The sequence below is a fragment of the Dipodomys spectabilis genome, unplaced genomic scaffold, assembly GCF_019054845.1.
Source record: "Dipodomys spectabilis isolate Male_0828 unplaced genomic scaffold, ASM1905484v1 ptg000147l, whole genome shotgun sequence".
In the NCBI taxonomy this organism is placed as follows: domain Eukaryota; kingdom Metazoa; phylum Chordata; class Mammalia; order Rodentia; family Heteromyidae; genus Dipodomys; species Dipodomys spectabilis.
Window position 1 is genome coordinate 13,126,331 of NW_024870824.1, and position 23,381 is coordinate 13,149,711.

The window sequence follows — 23,381 nt, forward strand, 5'->3', positions numbered from 1 at the left end:
TTTAAGAGGCACAGCACCTTCTCCCAGATACCATCTTGCACCAGGAGTTCACTCAAGCTCTCCACCTACCTTGCTAGGTCCCTCCTCCCTAACTGGGCACGGCCGGCCGGCCGGGGAGGGAGCGAACCTTTTCATTGGCTTTGCGCGCACAGCCCTCTCGCCCCCATTGGTTGCCACGCCCGCCACTCGGCATGATCTCCCGCCTACTTTTCGCCTTTGGGCTAGGTTGAGTGAGGGCTCTTGGGTTAGTTCCTGTTAGGCCCCGGCCCGGGGAGTAGGTTCAAGTCTCCGAAGATGCTTAGTGGGCCCGGGCGCCGGCAGCCGTGAGGGGAGCGTGAGGAGGCGGCGAGCGGAGACCCACGGCAGGCCTGGGGAGGACTGGCGGCCGAGCCCGCCTTTCCCGCACCATGCTCATAGAGGATGTGGATGCCCTCAAGTCCTGGCTGGCCAAGTTGCTGGAGCCGATGTGAGTGAGCCGGGCCGGGCCGGGCCGCCGGGGCCGGGGCTGTGGGCCGGGGGGGGGGGGGGGGGCGGGCCCGGGCGGCGCCGGCGAACGTGGGCGTTGGGGTCGCGGGGCCGTGGGGGAGGGGCGGCGGCGGGAGGTCCCGGCGGCTCCTCTCGGGGTACCCTTCCCATTGTGGTGGGGTGTGTGGGGGGGAGGCGGCGGGGCGCTCGGGGTGGGCCGGCGGGGAGGGCGGTGTGTGTGTGTGGTGGGGTGAGGGGGGGGGCGGTCAGGACGGAGAGGGCCGTGTAGGTCTTGGGGTGCCGAGCCGGGTGTCAGGGAGGCCGAGGGAGTTTTAAATAGTGTGAGAGCTGAGGGCTCGGCCTCAGCCAGCCGAGGGGTTTTTTTTTTGTTTTTTCATTGGGAATCTTGAGGTCTTGGAGGGGATCCCGCGGTCGAGGACTTTACAGACCCTGTTCATCCGGGCTCGGAAAGGTCCTCTTACGAATAGGAGGGCAGGAAAAGGGGGCGGGCGTCACGGGGGGTGGGGGGGAGGGAACCTTCGAGCTAAAGGGCTTGGAAGGGTTCAAGCCGAGCGAAGGGATTGGGAGGGAATGTTATTGGGTTAGCTGAAATGGATATGTGGGCATCGAGTGGCTTTAGGAATCATTGGAGAGCTAATCACTGCACAGTAAGGAGAGTGAGAGGTGTTCAGGTGTTTTTTTGAGTCAATACCGTGAGGTAGAACTTAATTGTTTTTTAGATACCATGGGGTGGTGGTGGTAGGAAGGGGAAGGTTTAGGCATTAAGTTGGAGGGGTACACACCTGCAGCACTGAGGGACTTCAGATAACCACTATTGGAAGAATAACCGGGAGATTAGAATGAATAAGGGTTTTGTCCAAGATGAGAGGACAGCTGAAGATAATCGGGGGGGGGGGGGGGTGCAGGACAAGGAACAAGAGGTCTGTCGTTGAAATATTTTGGATGGTGTTAGGGAATTGTAGAAACATCCCGAGGCTTGAAAGGGATAGAAGAGGTACTACCTTTTTTCTTTTCTGTTTAAGGAAGTAAGGTTTTGTGTGGAGTATTTATTTGGGGGTGGGGGATCTCCATGGTATAACCTAGACTCTGGAGTGGGCGGGCCGGTGGGGGGGGAGGCCAAGAAGGTTGAGGGCTGGAGAGATGTCTTTAACCAATAATTTGAATGGAAGGGAAAGGATCATTTCCACCCTTCATTTCTGCTTCTTGCTTATATACTGTTATGAAAAAGTTGAGGGCTTTCTGCCTGAGTAAAAGGCCAGGTTTTGATTCATTAGATCAAAGTAGATCAGATTATGTTAGAGGAATCATTGAGTGTTTTTCAGTGGTACAAGTATTGAAGCAGCTTGTATGATAAAGTTGGGGCTGTTGGGAGACAGTGGCAAGCCACTAAGACTTTTCTGTTGAACTATTATTCTATACTCTTGCTAGGAAACCTAGTTAACTCTTTGGTTTTGTTTTTCTACTTTGGTTTCTTGTGATGGGAAGGTGGTAGGTAACATTTAGGAAGAGAGTCATCTAGTTCAGTGTTGCTAGCTAGCCTTTGTGAAGGCAGGATGGGTAAGGAGGAAGCCTTGGAAGAATTGTGACCTCTGAAGTGGTATTTGCATCCTGAGGGTGAGAAGTGCCATGAGTAGAACATAGGAATAAATGAGTAAGTGTACAATTAAGTGTTTCTGGCTTTTAGACTGGTGGTGATCCAATTAGGGTGAAAATGACTCTTGGACACATGAAAGGTTTGTACAAGAATATGGGACCCTTGAATGCTCATCTTAGTTTTTTCTATAATTAAAAAATTGGGGACATAAAATAAGTTGTAATATACAAGTTAGGAAGAGGATAGTGAAATTGATGATGTGTAGAAAAGACAGAAAAAGAATACCTGTATATTTAACAAATTAGTTATCTTATTATGTATGTTATTAAACTAAAAAAAAATCTATTTTGAACACACACTTATTTCTGTTGCCTTCCTTTTCCCTTTCCTGTGGTGCTGGGGAAAGAACTCAGGGCATTATGCATGCTGGCCTAGTGCTTTACCACTAAGCTCTCCCTACCTCCCACATATATATATATATATATATATACACACTTTATATGTGTGTATGTGTGTATATATATATGTGTACTTTATATATACACACTATACATATTTTTCATTTTTATTTTTATTTATTTTTTGTCAGTCGTGGGGCTTGAACTCTGGGCTTGGGTGCTGTCCCTGTGCTCTTCAGCTCAAGGCAAATGCTCTACCGCTTGAGCCACAGCACCAGTTCCAGTTTTTTAGTGGTTTATTGGAGACCAGAGTCTCACAGACTTTCCTCCCCGAGCTGCCTTTGAACCGTGATCCTCAGATCTCAGCCTCCTGAGTAGCTAGGATTACAGGTGTGAGCCACCGGTGCCCGGCTTCTTTTTTATTTTATTTTATTTTGGGTCCAGTCATGGGGCCTGAACTCTGGGCCTGGGCGCTGTCCCTCAGCCTTTCAGCTCAAGGCTAGCGCTCTACCACTTGAGCCACAGCGCCACTTCTGGCTTTTTTTATTTTTACTTATGTGGTGCTGAGGAATGGAATCCAGGGCCTCAGGCATGCAAGGCAAGCGCTCTACCACTGAGCCACCTTCCCAGCCCTCTTTTTTATTTTTTAATTGCCCATATATAAGCACTGATTCTGTTCTTTGTTACATATCCTTTTAAAGGATTAAGACTATAGTTTGGGTAGGATTATAATCTTCACTCCGTTTTTTGACTGAATTAGTGTTATTTTGTAATTTTCATGAATAAAAATTACTTTCTCTTTTCTTTTTTTGGTGCCAGTCCTGGGGCTTGAACTCATGGCCTGGTTGGTATCCCTGTACTTTTGTGCTCAAGGCTAGTGCTCTAGCCTTGACACAGTTTCACTTCTGGTTTTCTGGTGGTTAATTGGAGATAAGAGTCTCATAGATTTTCCTCCCTAGGCTGACATCAAACCATGATCTTCTGATCTCAGCTCCTGAGTAGCTAGGAGTACAGGTATATGCCACCAGCAACTGGCCAGGCTCCTCTCCCCGTCCCTTCCCCTCCCCTCTTTGTGGTACTGGGGCTGTACTTAATGGGCTCGCTACTTGAGCCACACCTCCAGCAAGCTTTTTGCTGGTTTAATTGGAGATAGAGACTCATACTTTTCTATAGGGTTTGCTTTGAACCAGAATCCTCAGGTCTCAGCTTCCAGAGTAGCTAGGATTGCAGGTATAAGCCACCAGCTCTCAGTAAAACTTACTTAAAAATTATTACTTGGAGCCAGGCACCGGTGACTCACGCCTGTAATCCTGGCTATTCAGGCGGCTGAAATCTGAGGATCGAGGTTCAAAGCCAACTAGGACATGAAAGTCCATGAGACTCTTATCTCCAATAAACTACTCAGAAAACCAGAAGTGGCTCTGTGGCTCAAGTGGTAGAGCACTCGAAGGGCTGAGGGACACTACCCAGGCCCAGAGTTCAAGCCCCACAATTGACAAAAATAAATAAATAATAAAAATAAAAAATTATTACTTGGTTGGGCATTGGTGGCTCATGCCTGTAGTCCTAGTTACTCAGGAGCCTGAGGATAACAGCAAAGCCAGTCCAGGCAGGAAAATTCATAAGACTCTTATTTCCTATTAATTATCAAAAAGCTGGAAGTGGAGCTGTGGCTCAAGTGGTAGAGCACTGCCTTGAGTAAAAAAGTTCAGAGAAAGTACCCAAACCCTGAGTTCAAGCCCTAGTACCTGCCAAAAACAAAAAGGATTACTGGACTTGAGCTTTGTTTCTCTAAGTTGTATGTTCAATTTAAAGCATATGTCATTCTTTTTTTCCCCCTTAAAACATTGTTTGTTTTTTTTTTTTAACTCATTTGAAGTTGATTTTTTTTAGACTTGGGCTGGTGTGTAGCTCAGTGGTATAGTGTTTGTCTAGCGTATAAAAGGCCCTGGTTTATTCTTCAGCCCATCAGAAGTATGTGAAATAAATGAAAATAGGGAGTTGAAATTGCTTAGACCATAGTAATGTAGGTGGCTTTCCAAGAAATATGAAATAAAAATGCTTTAAAAATCTTACTTAAATATTAGTTTTGGAGGGAGATGTTAGTAAATGCTAAATACAAATCTCATATATATTTTTATTCTTGATAGATTGTCACAGGAGATTATTTTTGTTTAGATACCCTAAAATGTAATAAATGATATGCTAAATTAGATTGTGTTTGTAAATTTCATTTTTTTCTTATTTCAGATTCAGGAAAATTTTCATGGCAGATTGACATGTTGGTACAACATAGCATTTCAGAGCAGTTGTTAAGACTTCCAGATAACGTAGTTGCAGTGGCTAGGTTGGAATCAAACTATGGCTTAGCATGTGAATTCCTTATTTGGCTTAACTTACAGTTAAGCTTCCCATTTTTAGGGATTTTTTTTTCCCTTTTCTTTCTTTCTTTTTTTTTTCGCGGGGGGGGGGGGGGTGCGGAGAGGGTCTGGTCGTGGGGCCTGAACTCTGGGCCTGGGTGCTGTCTCTTCAGCTCCAGGCTAATGCTCTACCACTTGAGCCACAGCGCCACTTCTGGCTTTTTTCTTTTTGCTTATGTGCTGAGGCAAGCGCTCTACCACTTAGCCACCTTCCCAGCCCTGGGATTTTGTTTTTTTTATGCAGTTACATCTTGTCACTGGTAAAACAAAGGCATGCAAGAAGAGTTACATCTAAACCAACTCAGTGTGATTATTCCCTATAGACAAATTACAAATATCATGTGCTATTAGAACTTACTTATTAGGGTCTATTCTTTTTGTAGATATGGGAAATACCGATTATTCTTTCCGAAAGGAAAGAGAGGATTACAAAAGGAAAGAGAGAAAGGAGCCTAGAAGAAATAATTCTTTTCCTGTTTTAGCTAGTTATGGGAAGACCATTAATAGGAAAAGACCATTAACACCATTTTTGTTGGCAGTGTAGTAAAAGGGAGGGAAACCATGTCTTAGTCAAAAAATGTACATGTCTGTTCCTTAATGGTTATTTGAACAGACTAAACTAACTGATTTTGTTTGGCATCTTCATCTTTCTCCATCTTCAAAGAATCCTAGATACCTGAGTTAGAGAGAATATGCAGGAATGATGTGATACTTGGAGATGTGTTTTTGTTTTGTCAGAAATGCCTGCTCATTTTAAGTATACAGATTCCTTAAAGATAAGGTTTTAAGTACATTTAGGAAGTAGATAAATGAAGAAATTTCTGTAACTTTAGAAAAAGTTTAGGCAAGCAGTCTTCAGTATCAGACATGCATTGCTACCAAAACATTGCATTTAATGAGGATATATATTTTTTATATATTTTTTTCTTTTTGTGGTGCTGGGATTCAAACTCAGGATCTAATTCATGTTAGCATTGAGTTATATCTTCAGCTCTTAATGGGAAATTAAAATATATGTATGTGTATACATACATGCATATATACATATATAATCAACATTCCTGCTGTTTGTTTGGCTTATTACAAATGTTGTCTTCCTCCTCCCCAGTACTGGGGTTTGAACTCAGTGCCTCTCACTTGCTCAGTTTGCTTGGCTGGTGCTCTATTACTTGAGCCATATCTTCAAGTCCAGCCCTTTTCTGGTAAGTTGGAGGTAGAGTCATTCATACATTTTTGCCTGGGGTGGCTTTGAACCACAGTCCTCTGGATCTCAGCCTCCTAAGTAACTAGGATTATAAGATTATAGGCATGAGCCACTAGCACCTGCACCAGGATCTCTCTGCAGATCTGACTGGATTGAAACTACCGAAGTAGTCAAAGCTGGCATCACATTCTGATCCTCCTGAGTGCTGGGATTACAAGTGTCTACCATTGATCTACTTCTATGAGTATGTGACTCAGAGCATTTAGTTTCTAGTTCCATAGCTATCTCTGATTCTATGTATGGTTTTGGAGAGATTATCTAATCTGTCTTTTTTAAAAAACTACATTTGCTTTTTACCTATCTTAGAAACATGGTATGTTAATGATGCAGATTATTAAGAGTGCTTTGTATTCTTCTATAATTTTTTTTTAATATGAAAATACAGCCAGGTGCTGGTAGCTCACACCTGTAATCCTAGCTACTCAGGAGACTTGAGATCTGAGGATCACAGTTCTGAGCCTGCTCAAGCAAAAAAGTCCACGTGAGGCTCTTATCTCCAATTAACCACTCAAAACCTGGAAGTAACGCTGTGGCTCAATTGGTAGAACGCTAGACTTAAGCATAAAGTGGCACCCAGGTTCTGAGTTCAAGCTCCACAACTAATTTAAAGAAAATACTTAATCTCTGCAGAAGTAATTGACTTAGTAAAGTTAATCACCAGTATCATTTAAAAGTTGTTAGTCAAACTGGGTACCAGTGGCTCATACCTAATACCCAATAATCCTAGCTAATCAAAAATCTGAAGATCTTGGTTTGAATCCACCCTGGACAGCCAAATCTGATTTATCTCCATTTAACCAGCAAAAGGTGGATATGTGTGGTTCAAGAACATCAGCTGTGAATGAAAAAGCCAAGCAAGAGACCTTGAGTTCAAACCCCAGTACTGGCCAGTACTTTTGTCAGGCTACTGAGCCCATAAATAGGAACAGGAATTTCTAGTTAGTGTCATAAACATGGACATTTTTGTTCATTCTGGCCATATTCTGGTCTTTAAAAATGCAGTAGGTGCCTGGCACTGAGGGCTTACACCTGTAATCCTATCTACTCAGGAGGCCGAGATCTGAGGATCACAATTCAAAGTCAGCCTGGGCAGGAAAGTCCATTAGACTCTTTTTTTTGTCAGTTGTGGGGCCCGAACTCTGGGCCTGGGCGCTGTCTGGCTAGCACTCTACCGCTTGAGACACAGTGCCACTTCTGGCCTTTTCTGTTTATGTGGTGCTTAGGAATTGAACCCAGGGCCTCATGTATGCAAGGCAAGCACTCTACCATTGAGCCACCTTTCCAGACCCTCCATGATACTCTTATCTCTCATTAACCACCAGAAAACTGGAAGTGGCTCAAGTGGTAGAGCACTCCCCTTGAGCTGAAGAGCGGAGGGACAGTGCCCAACCAAAAAAAAAATGCAGTAGGACACCGAGTGTGCTGTCATCTTGAAGTACGATTAAAAGGAAGCAAAAGGGCTCACAGACTAGGATTAATTTATTGGTTCATAGTTAACTGGTTCAGTGGACATGGCATGTATACTGGTTGAACTCTAGAATTTACACACTGCTATAGGTTGACAATCCTTATCAGGTTAAACTCTTGCTAATAATCTCTATAGCTGTCCAAATGGGAGGAAAAATAATCAGCCAGCAGTTGTTGGATCTGATCTCCTGATAAATAAGCTACTAGGATTAAATGATTATTTTGGAGCTACATTCTTTGGGCTTAGAAATACTGATGAATTTCTAAAGTGTACCAGTGTACTAATTCTTCAGAGAATTAGTGTGCCTTTTTTTTTTTTTTTTTTTTCTTTGTTGCTGATGGGGCTTGAATTCTGGGCCTGGGTGCTGTTCCTCAGCTTTTCAGCTCAAGGAGAGCATTCTACCACTTCACTACTTCTGGTTTTCTGACTGGTTTATTGGAGATAAGAGTCTCTCTTGGACTTTCCTGCCTGGTTGGCTTTGAAGCGCAATCCTCAGATCTCTGCCTCCTGAGTAGCTAGGATTACAAGTGTGAGCCTCCAGTGCCTAGCTCAGGCTAGCTTTGAGTTGCAGTCCTCAGATCTCAAGTCTTCTGAGAGACTGAGCTAGGTTTACAGATGTGAACCACTGGTGCTTTGTGCGTATTTGTTCTTCAGTTCTTAGTTTGCCTCTTAATGTCTGACTTCTTTCTGGTCCAATAAATAACTTTACCGGCTGGAGGCCTTCCTACCAGTCTTCTCTCATTTTCTCACAATAACTTACTTATTAGTCTTTTTTTTTTTTTGGGTCCGGTCGTGGGGCCTGAACTCTGGGCCTGGGCGCTGTCCCTCAGCTCTTCAGCTCAAGGCTAGCGTTCTACCACTTGAGCCACAGCGCCACTTCCAGCTTTTTTTTGTTTTTGCTTATGTGGTGCTGGGGAATCGAACCCAGGGCCTCATGCATGCAAGGCAAGCACTCTACCACTGAGCCACCTTCCCAGCCCTTATTAGTCTCTTTTTTATGTCATTTGTTATGGTACCAGGGCTTGAACTGTTCCTTGGCTGGTGTTTTACTGCTTGAGTCAAGCCTCAAGTTAATTGGATGTAGATAGTATCTCGGACTTTTCTGCCCCTGCTGGCTGTAAATTGATATTGTCAGATCATGGCTTACCCAGTAGCTAGGGTTACAGGCCTGATCCTCCAGCCCATTTATTATTTTGTACAATAATTATTTATATATCCATCCATCACATGACTGAAGGACAAAATATGCCTCGCTCAAAGTAATTCTATCACCAAACAGGATATTTGGCACTTAACTAATAGTAAATGTTTAAATGAATGAACACCTCATATGTCTACTTAGATTGGTTGACAATTAGAATAGTAGATTTGGGCTGGGAATACAGGCCAGTGATAGAGTGCTCTGGTTTGATTCTCAGCAACACAAAGAAAAAGAGGAAACTTTGCATATGTGTGTGGTGGGGAGAGGAGAGAGAGACCTAGGGCTTGAATTCAGGGCCAGAGAGAGAGAGAGAGAGAGAGAGAGAGAGAGAGACAGACAGACAGACAGACAGACAGACAGATAGACAGACAGAGAGCTACGGCTAGAATTCAGGGCCTGGCCACTGTCCCTGGACTTTTGAGCTCAAGGTTAGTGCATTTCCACTTGAGCCACAACTCTACTTCCAGCATTTTGGTCATTAAGCATCTCATGGGCCAGCTGCTCAAGTCTAGTCCTCGCTACTCAGGAGGCTGAGATTAGAGGATCATGGTTCAAAGCCAGTTTGAGCAGAAAAGTCTGTGATACTCTTATCTCCAGTTAACCACCAGAAAACTGGAAGTGGCACTATAGCTCAAAGTGGTAGAGTGCTAGCCTTGAGCAGAAGAGCTCAGGGACAGCCTTCAAGCCCCATGATTGACAAAAAAAAAAAAAAAAAAAGTCTTACAGACTTTCTTGACCTGTCTGGCTTCGAACTAGGATATTCAGATCTCAGCCTCCTGAGTAGCAAGGTTTACAAGCATTAGCCACTAATGCTGAGCAGATTTTCGTTTTGTTTTGTGTGCATATTTAGATGGTCCAAATACCTAAACAGATGTGGGTGAATACATATCTTTTTTACCCCAAACATGTTTCTTCCATATTTCTGTTCTTTCATGAGGGCCCCTAATTAACAAGATGAAAGTGCTATGGTCTGAATGTTGGTGTTCCCCCAGATTTGTATGTTGGAAATTAATTCCCAATGTGAGTGTTAAGACACAGGCCTTTATTATTGCATTACAGAAAAAAATATAAGAGGGAAAAGTAAATTATTTGTGGATACTTACTTTGTTTCTCTTTAGTATGTGAATTTTTTTTGGTTGGTTGTGGGGCTTGAACTCTTGGCCTAGGCGCTGTTCCTCAGCTCTTCAGCTCAAGGCAAGCACCCTACCATTTGAGCCACAGTGCCACTTCTGGTTTTCTGAGTGGTTTATTGGCGATAAGAGTCTTTCCTGCTCTGGCTGGCTTTGAACTGGGATCCTCAGATCTCAGCCTCTTGAGTAGCTAGGATTACAGGTGTGAACCACCAATGCCCGGTTCAGTATGTGAACTTTTCTGTTAGCAGGCCCAGTGCAAAATTTTCTACCTTGATTTCTCTGAGATTACATCAGAAGCATTTTTTATATTGTACATTGCTTTTATAGCTATCACTTTGGATGCCTAAGATTTCATAAACATCCAACAATAAGAGTGTGGTTATCTTAACTCTGTTCTCTGTTACAAGTAATACTGTTTTAATATAATGAGCATGTTTTTGTTAGTATCTCTATCTTCTGTATACCTTTGTTTCCTCTCTAGTTCCCCATAACTGAAATTAACAATATGGATCTTTTTTTTTCTTATTCTATGAATATGGACATATTTTCTCTTTTTCTTTCTCTTTTTTTGGGGAGTCTGGTCGTGGGGCCTGAACTCTGGGCCTGAGTGCTGTCCCTCAGCTCTTCAGCTCAAGGCTAGCGCTCTACCACTTGAGCCACAGCGCCACTTTCAGCTTTTTTCTTTTTGCTTATGTGGTGCTGAGGAATCGAACCCAGGACCTCAGGCAGGCAAGGCAAGCGCTCTACCACTGAGCCACTTTCCTAGCCCCATCATTTTTGGTCGGTTGTAGGGTTTGAACTCTGGGCTTGGCTCTGTCCCTGGGCTCTTCAGCTCAAGGCAAGCGCTCTACCACTTGAGCCACAGCACCACTTCCCATTTTCTGGTGGTTTATTGGAGATAAGAATCTGACAGACTTTCCTGGGCTGGCTTTGAACCGAGATCCTCAGATCCTCCTGAGTAGCTAAAATTACAGGTGTGAGCCACCGGCTGTGGCTCTCTTTTTCTTTTATTGTGCTAGGTATCTACCCAGGGCCTTTATGTATGCTAGTGAATATAAACATTTTCAATGACCGTTGCTAAACATTATAATCAGGAGATACTTTTCCTCCCTGTGACTCAGTAACACATTAGTTGCCTTCTGAAATAATGATCACATTAACATAAAGCTTAAAGTTAGGTCCATATTCAGAAAGATGTAAATTTTTCTTTGAGCAGAAAAGGTCTAAGTAGTCTAGGCATTTTTTCCTAAAACCAATCACGAAAATAGCTTTTTAGTAGTATTTCTTGGCTTGGGGTCAAATGTTAGGACCTTTGTTCTTTGATCTTAAAATAATATATATCCAAAATCTGTAATGTTAATGTCCTAGCAAATGTATAATACACTTGCAATGGAGAATTCATCAAAAAAAGAAAAATTCAAAAGTTTTTGCAGATCAGACATTTAAGGACAATATTTTGGTTAGCTTTTCCTAATGAAAATTTTTCCTAATTGATTTTATTTTTAAAATAACTTACATGATAATTAAACATCTTACAGTGTTATTAAGTAGCATGTAAATTTCAAGTTTTCATATTTGTAACTTACATTAAAATTTTGGAGATTTCTTTTTTTAGTGTGACTATTGGTTGAGGCCTAGGATGTATTAATTTGTTGTGTAGGCATACATTTGGAAACTATTTGCTGTCTCATATTTCACTTGTGTGGAATTGCTGCTGAGCTTTATCTCTGAAGCCTTGTCCTCTGCTTTATCCTGAGTGCCCCTTTTAATTTGTCTTTGCAAATGTACTGTTTTTTTGTTTTGTTTTGTTTTTTGGTGCTGGGCTTGAACTCAAGGTCTGAGCGCTCTCCCTGTCCTTTTTGGCTCAAGGCTAGCATTCTGTCACTTAAGCCACAACTCCACTTCCGCTTTTTGGTGGTTAATTTGAGATAAGAGTCTCATGAACTTTCCTATATGGAGTCATAAACCATTCATGAGCTTTGTTCCAAATTAGTAGCTAAACTGCCTTAAGTACTCATTTTGGGTTGTTTTGGGTACAGAGAAAAGTGATAATTTGGGCAGCACAGAGATGGTTTTGTATTTTTCTTGTAATCTATTAAGAGTCTTAGAGTTTTGTGACACACTGTGGAAATCTTGTGAGCTACTATTAGACATACATTTGGAAATTGTGTTTGCTATTACAGTATTTTAGTGATCAGTTTATGAAGATTACCTAGGAGGAGGTAGGTGTGGAAGCATAACAATCCAGGTAGTATAGAAAATTATAAAACGAAACTCTCAAATGGACTTAAGTTTCACTATCTGATTAGTGTTACTTATTTCATACTTAAGATTTCCTGCATAACATACTTTATCAGTACATCTGAGGAGTTTTTAAATTTAAATGCTCTCATTCCTTTGACTGTAAACATGCTTTTGAATTTGCAGAATGCTGTTATTAATAATCATTTGGTTAATTCCCATTAAGCAATTGTGTAGAATCTGTAATCATTCTTTTCCAAGGTCTAGTCTTTTTACTTTTTGGTGCAGGCACTGGGGCTTGAACCTAGAGCCTTGCACTCTTGGCTTTTGCCCAAGGCTGGCACTCAACCACTTGGACACAGCTTCACTTCTGGCTTTTTGGTAATCACTTTGCTGCCTTGATCCTCAATCTCAGCCTCCTTAGTAGCCAGGATTATAGGCTTGACACACCAGTACTGGGCCCAAAGTCTAGTCTGTTTTCCCTTCTCTCTCTCTCTCTCTCTCTCAACTCTCTCTCTCTCTCTCTCTCTCTCTCTCTCTCTCTCACTCACTCTCTCACTCTCGCTCTCTTGATGTGCTGGTCCTTGGGCTTGATCTCAGGAACTGAATATTGTCTCTGAGCTTTTTTGCTCAAGACTAGCACTCTACCACTTAAATCACAGCTCTACTTAAAGCTTTTTGGTGGTTAATTGGAAATAAGAGTCTCACTGACTTTCCTGCCCCTGCTAGCTTCAAACTGAGATCTAGAGCCTCAGATCTCAGTCTCCTAAATTGCTAAGGATTATAAGGATTATGAGTTGCTAAGTCTCCTAAGGATTATAGGTGTGAGCCACCTATACCTCCCCTGTTTTGATATGTTTTGCCTGTCTATTTACCCGTAACTATTATTTTTTTTTAAAAATCCATGCCAATACATACTAGGACTTGAAATCAGGGCCCCCTGTTTTCCCTCAGTCTTTCCACTCATGGCTGGCACTCTTAACTGTCACTTGTCCACTTTTTGCTGGTTAATTAGAGATAATAATCTCATGGATTTAACTGACCAGATGGCTTCAAAGTGATCCTCCGATCTCAGCCTCCATAGTAGATGATAATTACAGGTGTGAGCCATCTGCCCCTGTCCCATCTTGATTTTTAATACCATAAAATCAATTCTATTTTATCAAAAGCAGCCTAAACTCTGTGTTTATGTCTGAATACTAAATTATTGTAAAACAAAATACTGGGCTTTTTAGCTCACTGCAGTTAATCTAGTAATCTGGGTATTTTTCCTGTTTCTGTCTTTTTTTTTTTCTGTTGGTCATGAGGCCTGAACACTGAGCCTGGGCTCTGTCCCTCAGCTTTTCAGCTCAAGATTAGTGCTCTATCATTTGAGCCACAGTGCCACTTAGGACTTTTTCTGCTTATGTGGTGCTGAGGAATCAAACCCAGGACCTCACACATGCAAGGCAAGCACTCTACCACTGAGCTACCTTCCTAGCTCTTTCCTGTTTCTTAATAGAAAACTCTTTATTTCTACCCAGCGTTATACATATCAGGTCACTACTTAAAAATTCACCAGAAAAATAACATGACATTTTCTGCTTTCTTTTTCCTATATATTTTTCTGTTACACGATCCTTATCAGAATCTTAGCTTTCTGAGTAAACATAGAAATGTCATTTTTTTTTGAACATTGATTGGGATTATACTGGTCTATTATTCTTAGGTGAAATTAAGTCTCCCAGTACATCTATTTTAAGGAATAGCAAAGATGATCATGGCATGTGTGGTATTTTTTGAAGATGGAATTGCATATCACTGTCTTTTTGTTTTGTTTTTAGTCAAATTTTAAAAATAAAAATCACATGTTTAAGATGTTCCTTTTAAAATGTTTTAATACATACGTATTGAAAAATGATTAGTACAGTTAAGGTAATTAACACATTCATCTTCCTCACATAGCTTATCTTTTTGTGTATACTGTATATGGTTAGAACCTTTAAGATGTACTCAGAAAATGTAAATATATCGCTTCCTAACCCTGCTGCTATCTAGATAGTGGAGGCTGCCATGTGTTCTCTCTCTGGGAGAAATATAGCTCCTCTAATAAACCTTGTAATAGTCTTTCTCCTGTGACAGCCTGCCTCCACGTGATCCCCTGGCATGGATGTGAAACATCCTTTCATTGATCCTTTCATTGGTGGCCTTACGGAGCTAGGTTCCCCAGTGGATTTGCTACCCCCCTCCACTTTGGATGGGGGTCCGACCAGCTTCCCCGAGACCTAACCTGAGAGCCTACACTCTGATGGCCAGAGGACCAACAAGCAGTGGCAAGAATATCTGGTCCACCCAGTAGCATGGATAGTCAGTTTGCTCCAAGAACATCTTCTAAACTCCCTTCTTGTAATTACCAATTACTGTCCAGAAGCCAACTTGAACATTTTTACCAGGCTTCTTAAGTCAAAGAAGAATAGAGGAGCAACCACATTCTCTCCCTCTGCAACAGCGCTGGCCCCACTGTGGACCTGGGGAATGGCCCACCTTCCATGGAACCACTATGAACAGGACAGATCCAATGAAGAGACACACAGTCTATGCAATTTAGGCTTTGAGCTTCTTAGTTTGAAATTTTGCTGCCACAAGGTGATGATGATGTATAAAATTGATATGTTGTAAATTATATGTTTTTATTATTTTAAGTACTTATACAGAAAGTTGCCATTCTACCGTTTATGAGTTCAATTCATCATGATAGCCTTTTCATCATTCTCATCCATTCCTACAGAGAAAGTTGATTCTTGAATTGTCCACACTGTCAAAATAACTGAAAGAGAGCTAAGTCAGGGGTCTAATTTCTGGGTATTAAAGAAATCTATCAAAGTGGGATATCACTTGGGTTATCAAAGTGGTTGTTATTGATGAGGCACTCTGATTATTGTTGTGACATTATAAAGCTTCAGTTGAAATAGAAGATTAAAAAAAAGAAAATGTAAATATACAACATGTATACATTCACTTTAGAATTTAGCTATTGGATATTCTAAAGTGATCTGCCCTAATTCTCCAAATTTTATTTGTTTATTTAGTGTTGGTCTTGGGGCTTGAACTTAGAGTCTGGCTGCTGTCCCTGAGCTTTTATGCTCATCCATTTGAGTCACAGCTCCACGTCAGGTTTTTGGCGGTTAATTGGAGATAAAAGTTTTTTGGACTTTCCTGTTCTGGTTGGTTTTGCTTATAGATCCTTAGATCTCAGCCTCCTGAATAGCTAGGATTATAGATAAGTGCCACAAGGTGCAGTGCCCAATTTTGTTATTATTAATTCATTTTTGCCACTTCTAACAGTCTAGCACATTTTAACCTTTGCTTATAATTCTTAAAATTAGCTCTGTTTTGTTAAATTGACAGTAAATGAAATTTAGATGCATAGATCTTTAGAGAATAGGGCTTTTTTAAATTTAAAAAAATTTTATTGTCAGTTGTGGGGCTTGAACTCTGGGCCTATGTGCTGTCCCTGAGCTCTTGAGCTCAGGGCAAGTGCTCTACCATTTGAACCGCAGCACCACTTCTGGTTTTCTGGAGGTTAATTGGACTTTCCTGCTCAGGCTTGGAACAGTGATCCTCAGATCGAAGCCTCCTGAGTAGCTAGGATTATAGGTGTGAGCCACAGCCACCATCGCCCAGTGAGAACCAGCCTTTCCCATGAAAATATTGACAATAAAAGACTATGTTTTATTGAAGCATGATCTTGAAAAATTAAAAGGTAAAGGTGTTACCTTGATTTTTCTTCTCCTTTTCTAATCATAAAATTGATGGAAATATAATTGATATTATTGTAATTTTTTCGTATAGTACTGGGGCTGGCATTCTATCACTCATGCCACCCTTTCAATCTAGCTTTTTCTTTTCTTTTTTTGCTGGTTAATTGGAAATAGTCTTAAACTTTTCTGCCTGGGCTGGTTGCCATCAGCACTGGGCAGTGGTTAATACTCTAAAGATGAAACCTTTTAATTTTGTAGTTGACAGTGAAAGACTTAATGATTATTATACAAGGTTAGATTGAATATTGTTTTATAGGGAGTTGGACGCTTAGCATAATTGTTTTATTTACTACCATCCTGATTTTTTTCATTTTATCTTTATAACAGCCCTATTAGGCCACAATAGGTAAGAGTTGTTTAACTATGCATTCATTGAGAAATAAGAACTTTTTGGAAAAGAAGAGCTTTTAGTTTCATAGGATACAGAGAAACATTAAGGCTGACAAATTGGCATATGTTAGAAGTTGGCAAGCGCAGAGCATATGCTTCCCTGAAATGGGAGATACTTTTGGCTTTCAAAGTCAGGTTACTACTGACTTGAAAAAATGTGAAGCAGATAAGGTTCTCTTCTGTTTCTAGCCCCTAGATCTTTCCTTTGCTTGTAGCTTGAAATATTTGCCCCTTGTATTTAAGGAGTCATCTTCCTCTTTTCACTTTTAAAAATTGTATTTACTTTTTTGCTGGTACCAGGGCTTGAACTCAAGGCCTCAAACCCAGGGCCTCACACTCTTGCTTGATTTGATTGCTCACAGATGATGTTCTACCATTTGCGTTCTACCATTTGAGCCATCTATGCTTTGAGGCCTGCTTTTTGCTGGTTAACTGGAGTTGGAGTCTTGCAGATTTTCCTACCTGGGCTGGCTTTGAACTTTAAACTTATAACTCTTGGCCTTCTCTGAATAGCTAGGATTACAGGTGTGAACCTTCAGCTTGTTTTCACTTTCTGCAAAGATTTTCTATGTTCAGAGGATTAGCAGTGGAGTAGATGGCCATTTTGGGATGGTGGAGCTTGTGGTTGTAGGGAATGGTGCTTTGACAAAAGGGGAAATCTGTCCTATATTTTCCCTGTTTTTTCTCATTGGTCACATGGAAACAGTTCTTGAGTGTGTTATGAACAGTGCTGGAGCCAAATGACAAGAATCAGGTTCCACTGTTGTCATTGAGAGAACAAATAAACATACATCCTTATCTAAGATTCTTGGTATAATTACAACCTTTGAAATATGAGACAAGCTAGTTATTTTGTAGAAATAAGCAGAAAAAGAAAATCTGACAGTATGTATGGGCTGTTGGTTAACAGTAGTTGCTTGTGTTTGCAGTCACTTTCAAAAATACAGCTTTGATATTCAGTTTTCCAAAGTAGGGTGACTTCATTAATGATGCCACTGTTTGAAAACAGTGTTTTGAACTTTTTGTTTTCTCTTTGTCTACCTAGATGTGATGCTGACCCCTCCGCCTTAGCCAACTATGTTGTAGCACTGGTCAAGAAGGACAAGCCTGAGAAAGAATTGAAAGCCTTTTGTGCTGATCAACTCGATGTCTTTTTACAAAAAGGTAATTATTGTGGACCTTTATTAAGTATTTAGATTGAATTTAAAACTTCGTGAAAAGAGGAGGACACAATGGCACCTGTGTAATCCTAATACTCAAGAGGCCGAGGCAGAGGATGGTGAGTTCTAGGCCAGACTGGGTTACAGGCAAGACCCTTTCTTAAAAACAAAAAACAGCAAAAATCTTGTTAAAGGTATAGCTTTGTAGGAAGGAAAGTAATCAGGTTCCTTTGAATGCTTTATATACCCAATCTTGTGTAATTACTGTTTATGTGTTTTGGCAGAAGAGGTTTTTTTTTTCCCCTTTTTCTTTTATCTTCTTCCTTTTATTGAGACGGTACTGCTCTAATTCCTCTAGGTTATTCCGGTCTTTTATAGCTCTTGGCAGAGCCTAGTTGAGGTAGACTAGGAACAGTTACAGTGAAGGTGTTTATTCTTGCTAAGATAATGAACCCATCATTTTTTTTTTTTTTTGATTTTTTGTTTTTCCCTCCTTTTCTTCTTGTCTATGGCTTTTTATCCAAGAAGATATGAACATAATCCTTTTCTCTTTCCACCTTTCTGTGTTATACAGAGCGTCCTTGAGATTTCCTTCCTTTGCTTTCTCTTAAATACCTCCTACTTTCCTGCTGCACTTGTTTCACTACCGTCACATTGACCCTTTCCTGTGTTTTGAATATGGCAAAATATGTCTCCAGCTCAGTGCCTTTGAACCCATTTTACTTTTACCTGAAAGATAGAGTGCTCCCTTGCTTCTTTTTGGTCTCTCTTCAGATGTCATCTCTGGATAGTTTTCCTTGTGTACCCTTTATTTACTGTAGAGCACCTCATGCTCCCAGTCACTTCATCCTTCTTCCGACACTGCTTTCTTTTTCATGATACTCATCGTTCCTGTCATACATACATACATACATACATACATACATACATATATATATATATATATATAATTTGTAATTAATAATTATTTTTGTTGGTCGTGGTGCTTCAACTCTGGGCCTGGGCACTGTCCCTGGGCTCTTCAACTCAAGGCCAGCGCCCTACCACTTGAGCTACAGCATCACTTCTGGCTTTTTGGTGGTTAATTGGATCTAAGAGTTTTCACAGACTTTTCTGCTTAGGAAGGTTTTGAACCATGATTCTCAGATCTCAGCCCCTGAGTAGCTAGGATTACACGTGTGAGCCACCAGCACCTGGCTCTGTCCTATATTTTTTGCCTATTTGCCCTCCTCCCTTTGTCTTCCCTTGTTGAAAATAAAGACTTGATTTGTCAATGTTTGAAAGTATTATCAAATGAATGAATAGTAGGAGTGTGGATCACACCAGTTGAATTAGATATTGGTGATGAAATACCCTTTAACTCAAATATCTACAGAAGACAAAAAGACAGAAATTGGCTTCTTATTCGTAAGACACAGAGTTACTTTTTTCCCCACATATTTTAAGGCTTTTTTGGTATAAAACAAAATGAAAGCAAATACTGAAATCATACAGAATTCTTCCATAATATGGATTCTAAATGCATTCTAAATGTATTAACTTTAAAGATGAGTCTTATATCAAGTGTAGAGTTGTGAAAAAAAAAAGCAAAAAATATAGAAAAGATATTTTGGGTAAGAAGCAAATGTATGTGTCGATAACTCAGAAAATCTGCTTATAAAAAGTTTGCTTACTTTTTATTATGAAAGAAGTACACATAAGGAACTGTAAAATACAACTTTTTGCTGGGTGCTGGTGGCTCCACCTGTAATCCTAATTACTCAGAAGGTGAGATCTGAGAATCATGGTTAAAAGTCAGCTCAGGCAAGAGAGTCCATGAGAGTCTTATCTCCAGTTAACCGTCAGAAAACTGGAAGTCGAACTGTGGCTCAAAGTGGTAGAGAGTTAGCCTTGAGCAGAAAAGCTCAGGACAATGCCCAGGCACTGAGTTCAAGACCTATGACCAACAAACACACACACACACACACAAAACCCCACCAACTTAAAATGTGTTTTTATTTAGGTAGTTGTACAAAAGAGTTACCATGCAGCAAATCTGTTTGTATCTTGATTGATGTCAACGCTTTCAACATTTTCCCCCATCCCTCTCAACCTAATAGAAAATACACCTTAAAGGGAAGAAAAAAAAGATTACCACAGAGACAAAAATCACTGTTACCAATGTTGGTGTATGGTTTTCTAGAGGAGCATTGTCCAGTACAGCTTTCTTCAGTGGTAGATAGGGATAATACCTGCATTTTTCCTATGCAATGGCCATTAGGCCTTCCTGGCTATTCAGTCCTTGAAATATGGTGCATAAGGCTGAGAAACTGAGTTTTAAACTTTGTTTGATTAATTTAAGTAGCTACACATGACTGTATTAGATTATTGGTTGGTACAGTTCAGATAGATGTCTGTGTTTATATTACATATTAAGGTGGTATTAAATGAAAGTATACTTTGTAATTCCTTCCTCTTCCCTCCCTTCCACTCCCTTCTTCTTCCCTCCCCTCCTTCATCTCCTTTTTCTTCTTTCTTTTTACTAGAGCTTGAACTCAGGGCCTCACTCTATCACCTAGCTTTTTTTACCCATGTCTGGACTTAACTACTTCAGCTACACCTCCAGTTCTCTCTCTCCCTCTCCCTCTCTTTCCCTCTCCCCCCACCTCTTCTCTCTCTCTCTTTGCTGGTGCTGGGGCTTGAACTACCATTTGAACCACAGTTCCATTTCCAGCTTTTTGGTGATTAATTATATATAAGAGTCTCATGAACTTAGCTGCCTGGGCTGGCTTCAAACTGTGATCCTCAGAATTCAGCCTTCTTGAGTAGCTAGGGTTACAGGTACAGGCATATGAGCTACTGGGGCCCAGTCATAGTTCCCCTCCACTTCCCTCCCTTCCCCTTCTTCACTAAAGTACTTTTTCCCCATCTCGGGAATTGAACTCAAAACCTCTCTAGGTAGATATTCTCCCTTTTGCCTTTAGGGTAGGTGGGATGATAGTTATGTGTCACCATCCCTGGCTTGTTTTTCATTCATGCTAGTGCTCTACTATTTGAGCCATGTTTCCAGTTCTCTAGGTTTTTTTTTCTGGTCCTGGGGCTTGAGGGTGTAGGCTCTGTCTCTGAGCCTCTTTGTGTTCTAGGCTAACGGCTCTACCACTTGAGCCATAGCACTACTTCCAGCTTTTTCTTTAGTTTATTGAAGAAAAGAGTCTCATGGACTTCTCTGCCAGGTTTGGCTTTGAAATGCAATCTTCACATCTCAGCCTCCGGAATCGCTAGGATTACAGGTGTGAGCCACCAGCATCTGCCCTCTAGCTTGTTTTTGAGATAAGGTCTTGCTAATTTTTTCTGAGATAGCCTCAAACCTTGGTTCTCCTATGTAGCTGGGAGACAGTAGCATATACCACCATGCCTAGCCCTTTATCTGGATTTTTAGTATGGTTTTGCTATTCCTTAGGCAAAACCAGTGATAATTACTTAGATTGGATTTTAATAGCACTTTAAATATTTTGGCATACTTTTAGTATGTTTATCTGGTTCTATGATTCCATTAATTTGAAAAAGTTTCAAAACAGAATAGCTTTTAAAATGCAAAACTACTTTTTTATATCATTTTCATCATGTGCCACCAGCGCCTGGCCCTTTCAGAGTTTTTTTTTTCAGCTAAACATATAAAATTACTGTCTTTTGTCTTTGAGATCTGGTATTATTATCAGTACTCATTCTTTTTTATAAATGTTTTGTATTCTCTTATATGATTATCCTATAGTTTATTTTACTAATTTCTTATTTTTGGAAATTTGGTTGCTTCTAGTCTTTTTCTCTTTCAAAGCCAATAACTAATCTTATATATATAGCACTTTCATATATGCAGTTATTTCAGAAGGATTAACAACAACAACCTGAAATCGAGATTCTCTTCTTTAAGATAATTCTCATTTTACAAGGAGCTTTTCTCGAGAAAAACCCACCAGCAATGTGCAAGAGTTCCTGTTTTCCTAAAGCTTTGCTAACTGTAAATTTAGGGCTTTTGTTTAATGCTTAAATATTATATCTTTTCCTTAGAAACTTCAGGTTTTGTGGACAAACTATTTGAGAGCCTTTATACTAAGAACTACCTTCCACCTTTGGAGCCAGTTAAGCCGGAGCCAAAACCACTAGTCCAAGAAAAAGAAGAAAGTAAAGAAGAGGTAATACAAAAATTTTCTCTTACTTTAGGAAGCTTCTTAGATCCAGTCATCACTATTCTTAATTGGAACTTGAGCTTTTTAGAAGTCTTTTTCTGTTGATTGAAATTTGTGGGTTTGGAACATGTAACAGATTTCTAACAGGTTTCTAAATTCCTTGGGCCTGAAGACTTGGAAATTTTTTAGATAGGTTTTGAGGAATTAAGAGATACCCAGTGACTTGTTAGAAAAGGAAAACTTGGTGAACTAGAAACCTGATAGGAAGTAAAGTATTAATGCAACTTCACAGCTCATTATGTAGCAGATTTTCATATATAGGAGGAAACAATTTACTCCTTTTTTTCGGGGTGCGGGGAGGTCGGTCATGGGGTTTGAATTCAGGGCCTGGACGCTGTCCTTGAGCTCTCAAGGGCTCTACCATTTTGAGCCATAGCACCACTTCCAGTTTTCTGGGAGTTAATTGGAGATAGTCTCACAGATTTTCCTTCCTGGAATGGCTTTCAACTATGATCCTCAGATCTCAGCCTCCTGAGTAGCTAGGATTAAAGATGTGAGCCACTGGCACCTGGCTACCATGTACTCTTTCTAAACATGGTTTTTAAATAATAGTTGACTTGCGTGCAATATTAGTATCAATTTGGAAAGAGAAAATGATTTTTGGAATGTTGAAGTTTAAAAGTCTGATTTACGTGGCAACCTAAATTGTTTGGACCAAGATAGGAATTTAACAATGTTCATTTGTAATGTTTTTGTTTTTGTCTGTCTGTCTGTCTGTCTTTCTTCCTTCCTTCCTTCCTTCCTTCCTTCCTTCCTTCCTTCCTTCCTTCCTTCCTTCCTTCCTTCCTTTCTTTCTTTCTTTCTTTCTTTCTTTCTTTCTCTCTCTCTCTGTCTTTCTTTGTTTCTTTCTGTCTATATTTCTTTCTTTCTCTCTCTTTCTTTCTTTTTTTTTGTGCCAGTCTTAGGGCTTGAAGCTCAGGGCCTGGGGGTTTATCCCTTTGCTCAAGGCTAGCCCCCTACCACTTGAGCCACAGCTCCACTCCCAGTTTTTTTGGTGTTTAATTGGAGAGAAGGGTCTCACAGACTTTCCCATCCTCCTGCCCAGGATTGCCGCTCAGATGTCAGCTTCCTAAGTAGCCAGGATTACTACCAGTGCTTGGGATGTAATTTCTCTTGTATATAGATGTTCATGATATGAACATGCAATCTGTAATTAGGCTGCATGTGTTAACAAAGCATCTCTACAACAGATTACTTCCTTGTCTTACTTCAACATCAGGAACATGGAAGATAATAGCAATACTAAGGACTAAATGTCAGCTGTTACGTAGGACTATTTCTCCAACATTTGTTTCTGAAGATACAATAACATTAAAAAATTATTTGGAAAGAATTTTAACTTTATATCAAAATTAGGTGAATATTACCCAAAATACCTATGTAATATCTGCCTTTATGGATTACTGAAGATTTGTCCATTTGCTCTCTCTATATATCCACACTTTTAAGAATTTTCTTTCTTAGTTATATGATAGTGCATAAATTTAGTGGTTCAATGTAATTGTGTTGGACAATGAGGGAGGAATGGGGTTTAGAGTGACAGCATATCTGGCTAATCATCTCTCTATTGATGTTGCTGTTATTGTTTTTTTGCCTGTAT

The 23,381-nt window shown here is 40.5% G+C and overlaps 1 protein-coding gene across 4 annotated transcripts in view; it reads left to right on the plus strand.

Moving 5' to 3' along the window:
- Positions 1 to 227: 227 nt before the first annotated feature.
- The window catches only part of Rbm27 (RNA binding motif protein 27), a 64,132-nt gene continuing 40,978 nt past the window's right edge, over positions 228 to 23,381 (plus strand). For all 4 annotated transcript variants that reach the window (XM_042691963.1, XM_042691965.1, XM_042691964.1 and 1 more), the window contains exons 1-3: positions 228 to 466; positions 17,441 to 17,559; positions 21,603 to 21,727. In XM_042691963.1, the coding sequence (XP_042547897.1) occupies positions 408 to 466; positions 17,441 to 17,559; positions 21,603 to 21,727 (303 nt within the window). In that variant the 5' untranslated portion in view covers positions 228 to 407. The remainder of the gene's footprint in view (positions 467 to 17,440; positions 17,560 to 21,602; positions 21,728 to 23,381) is intronic.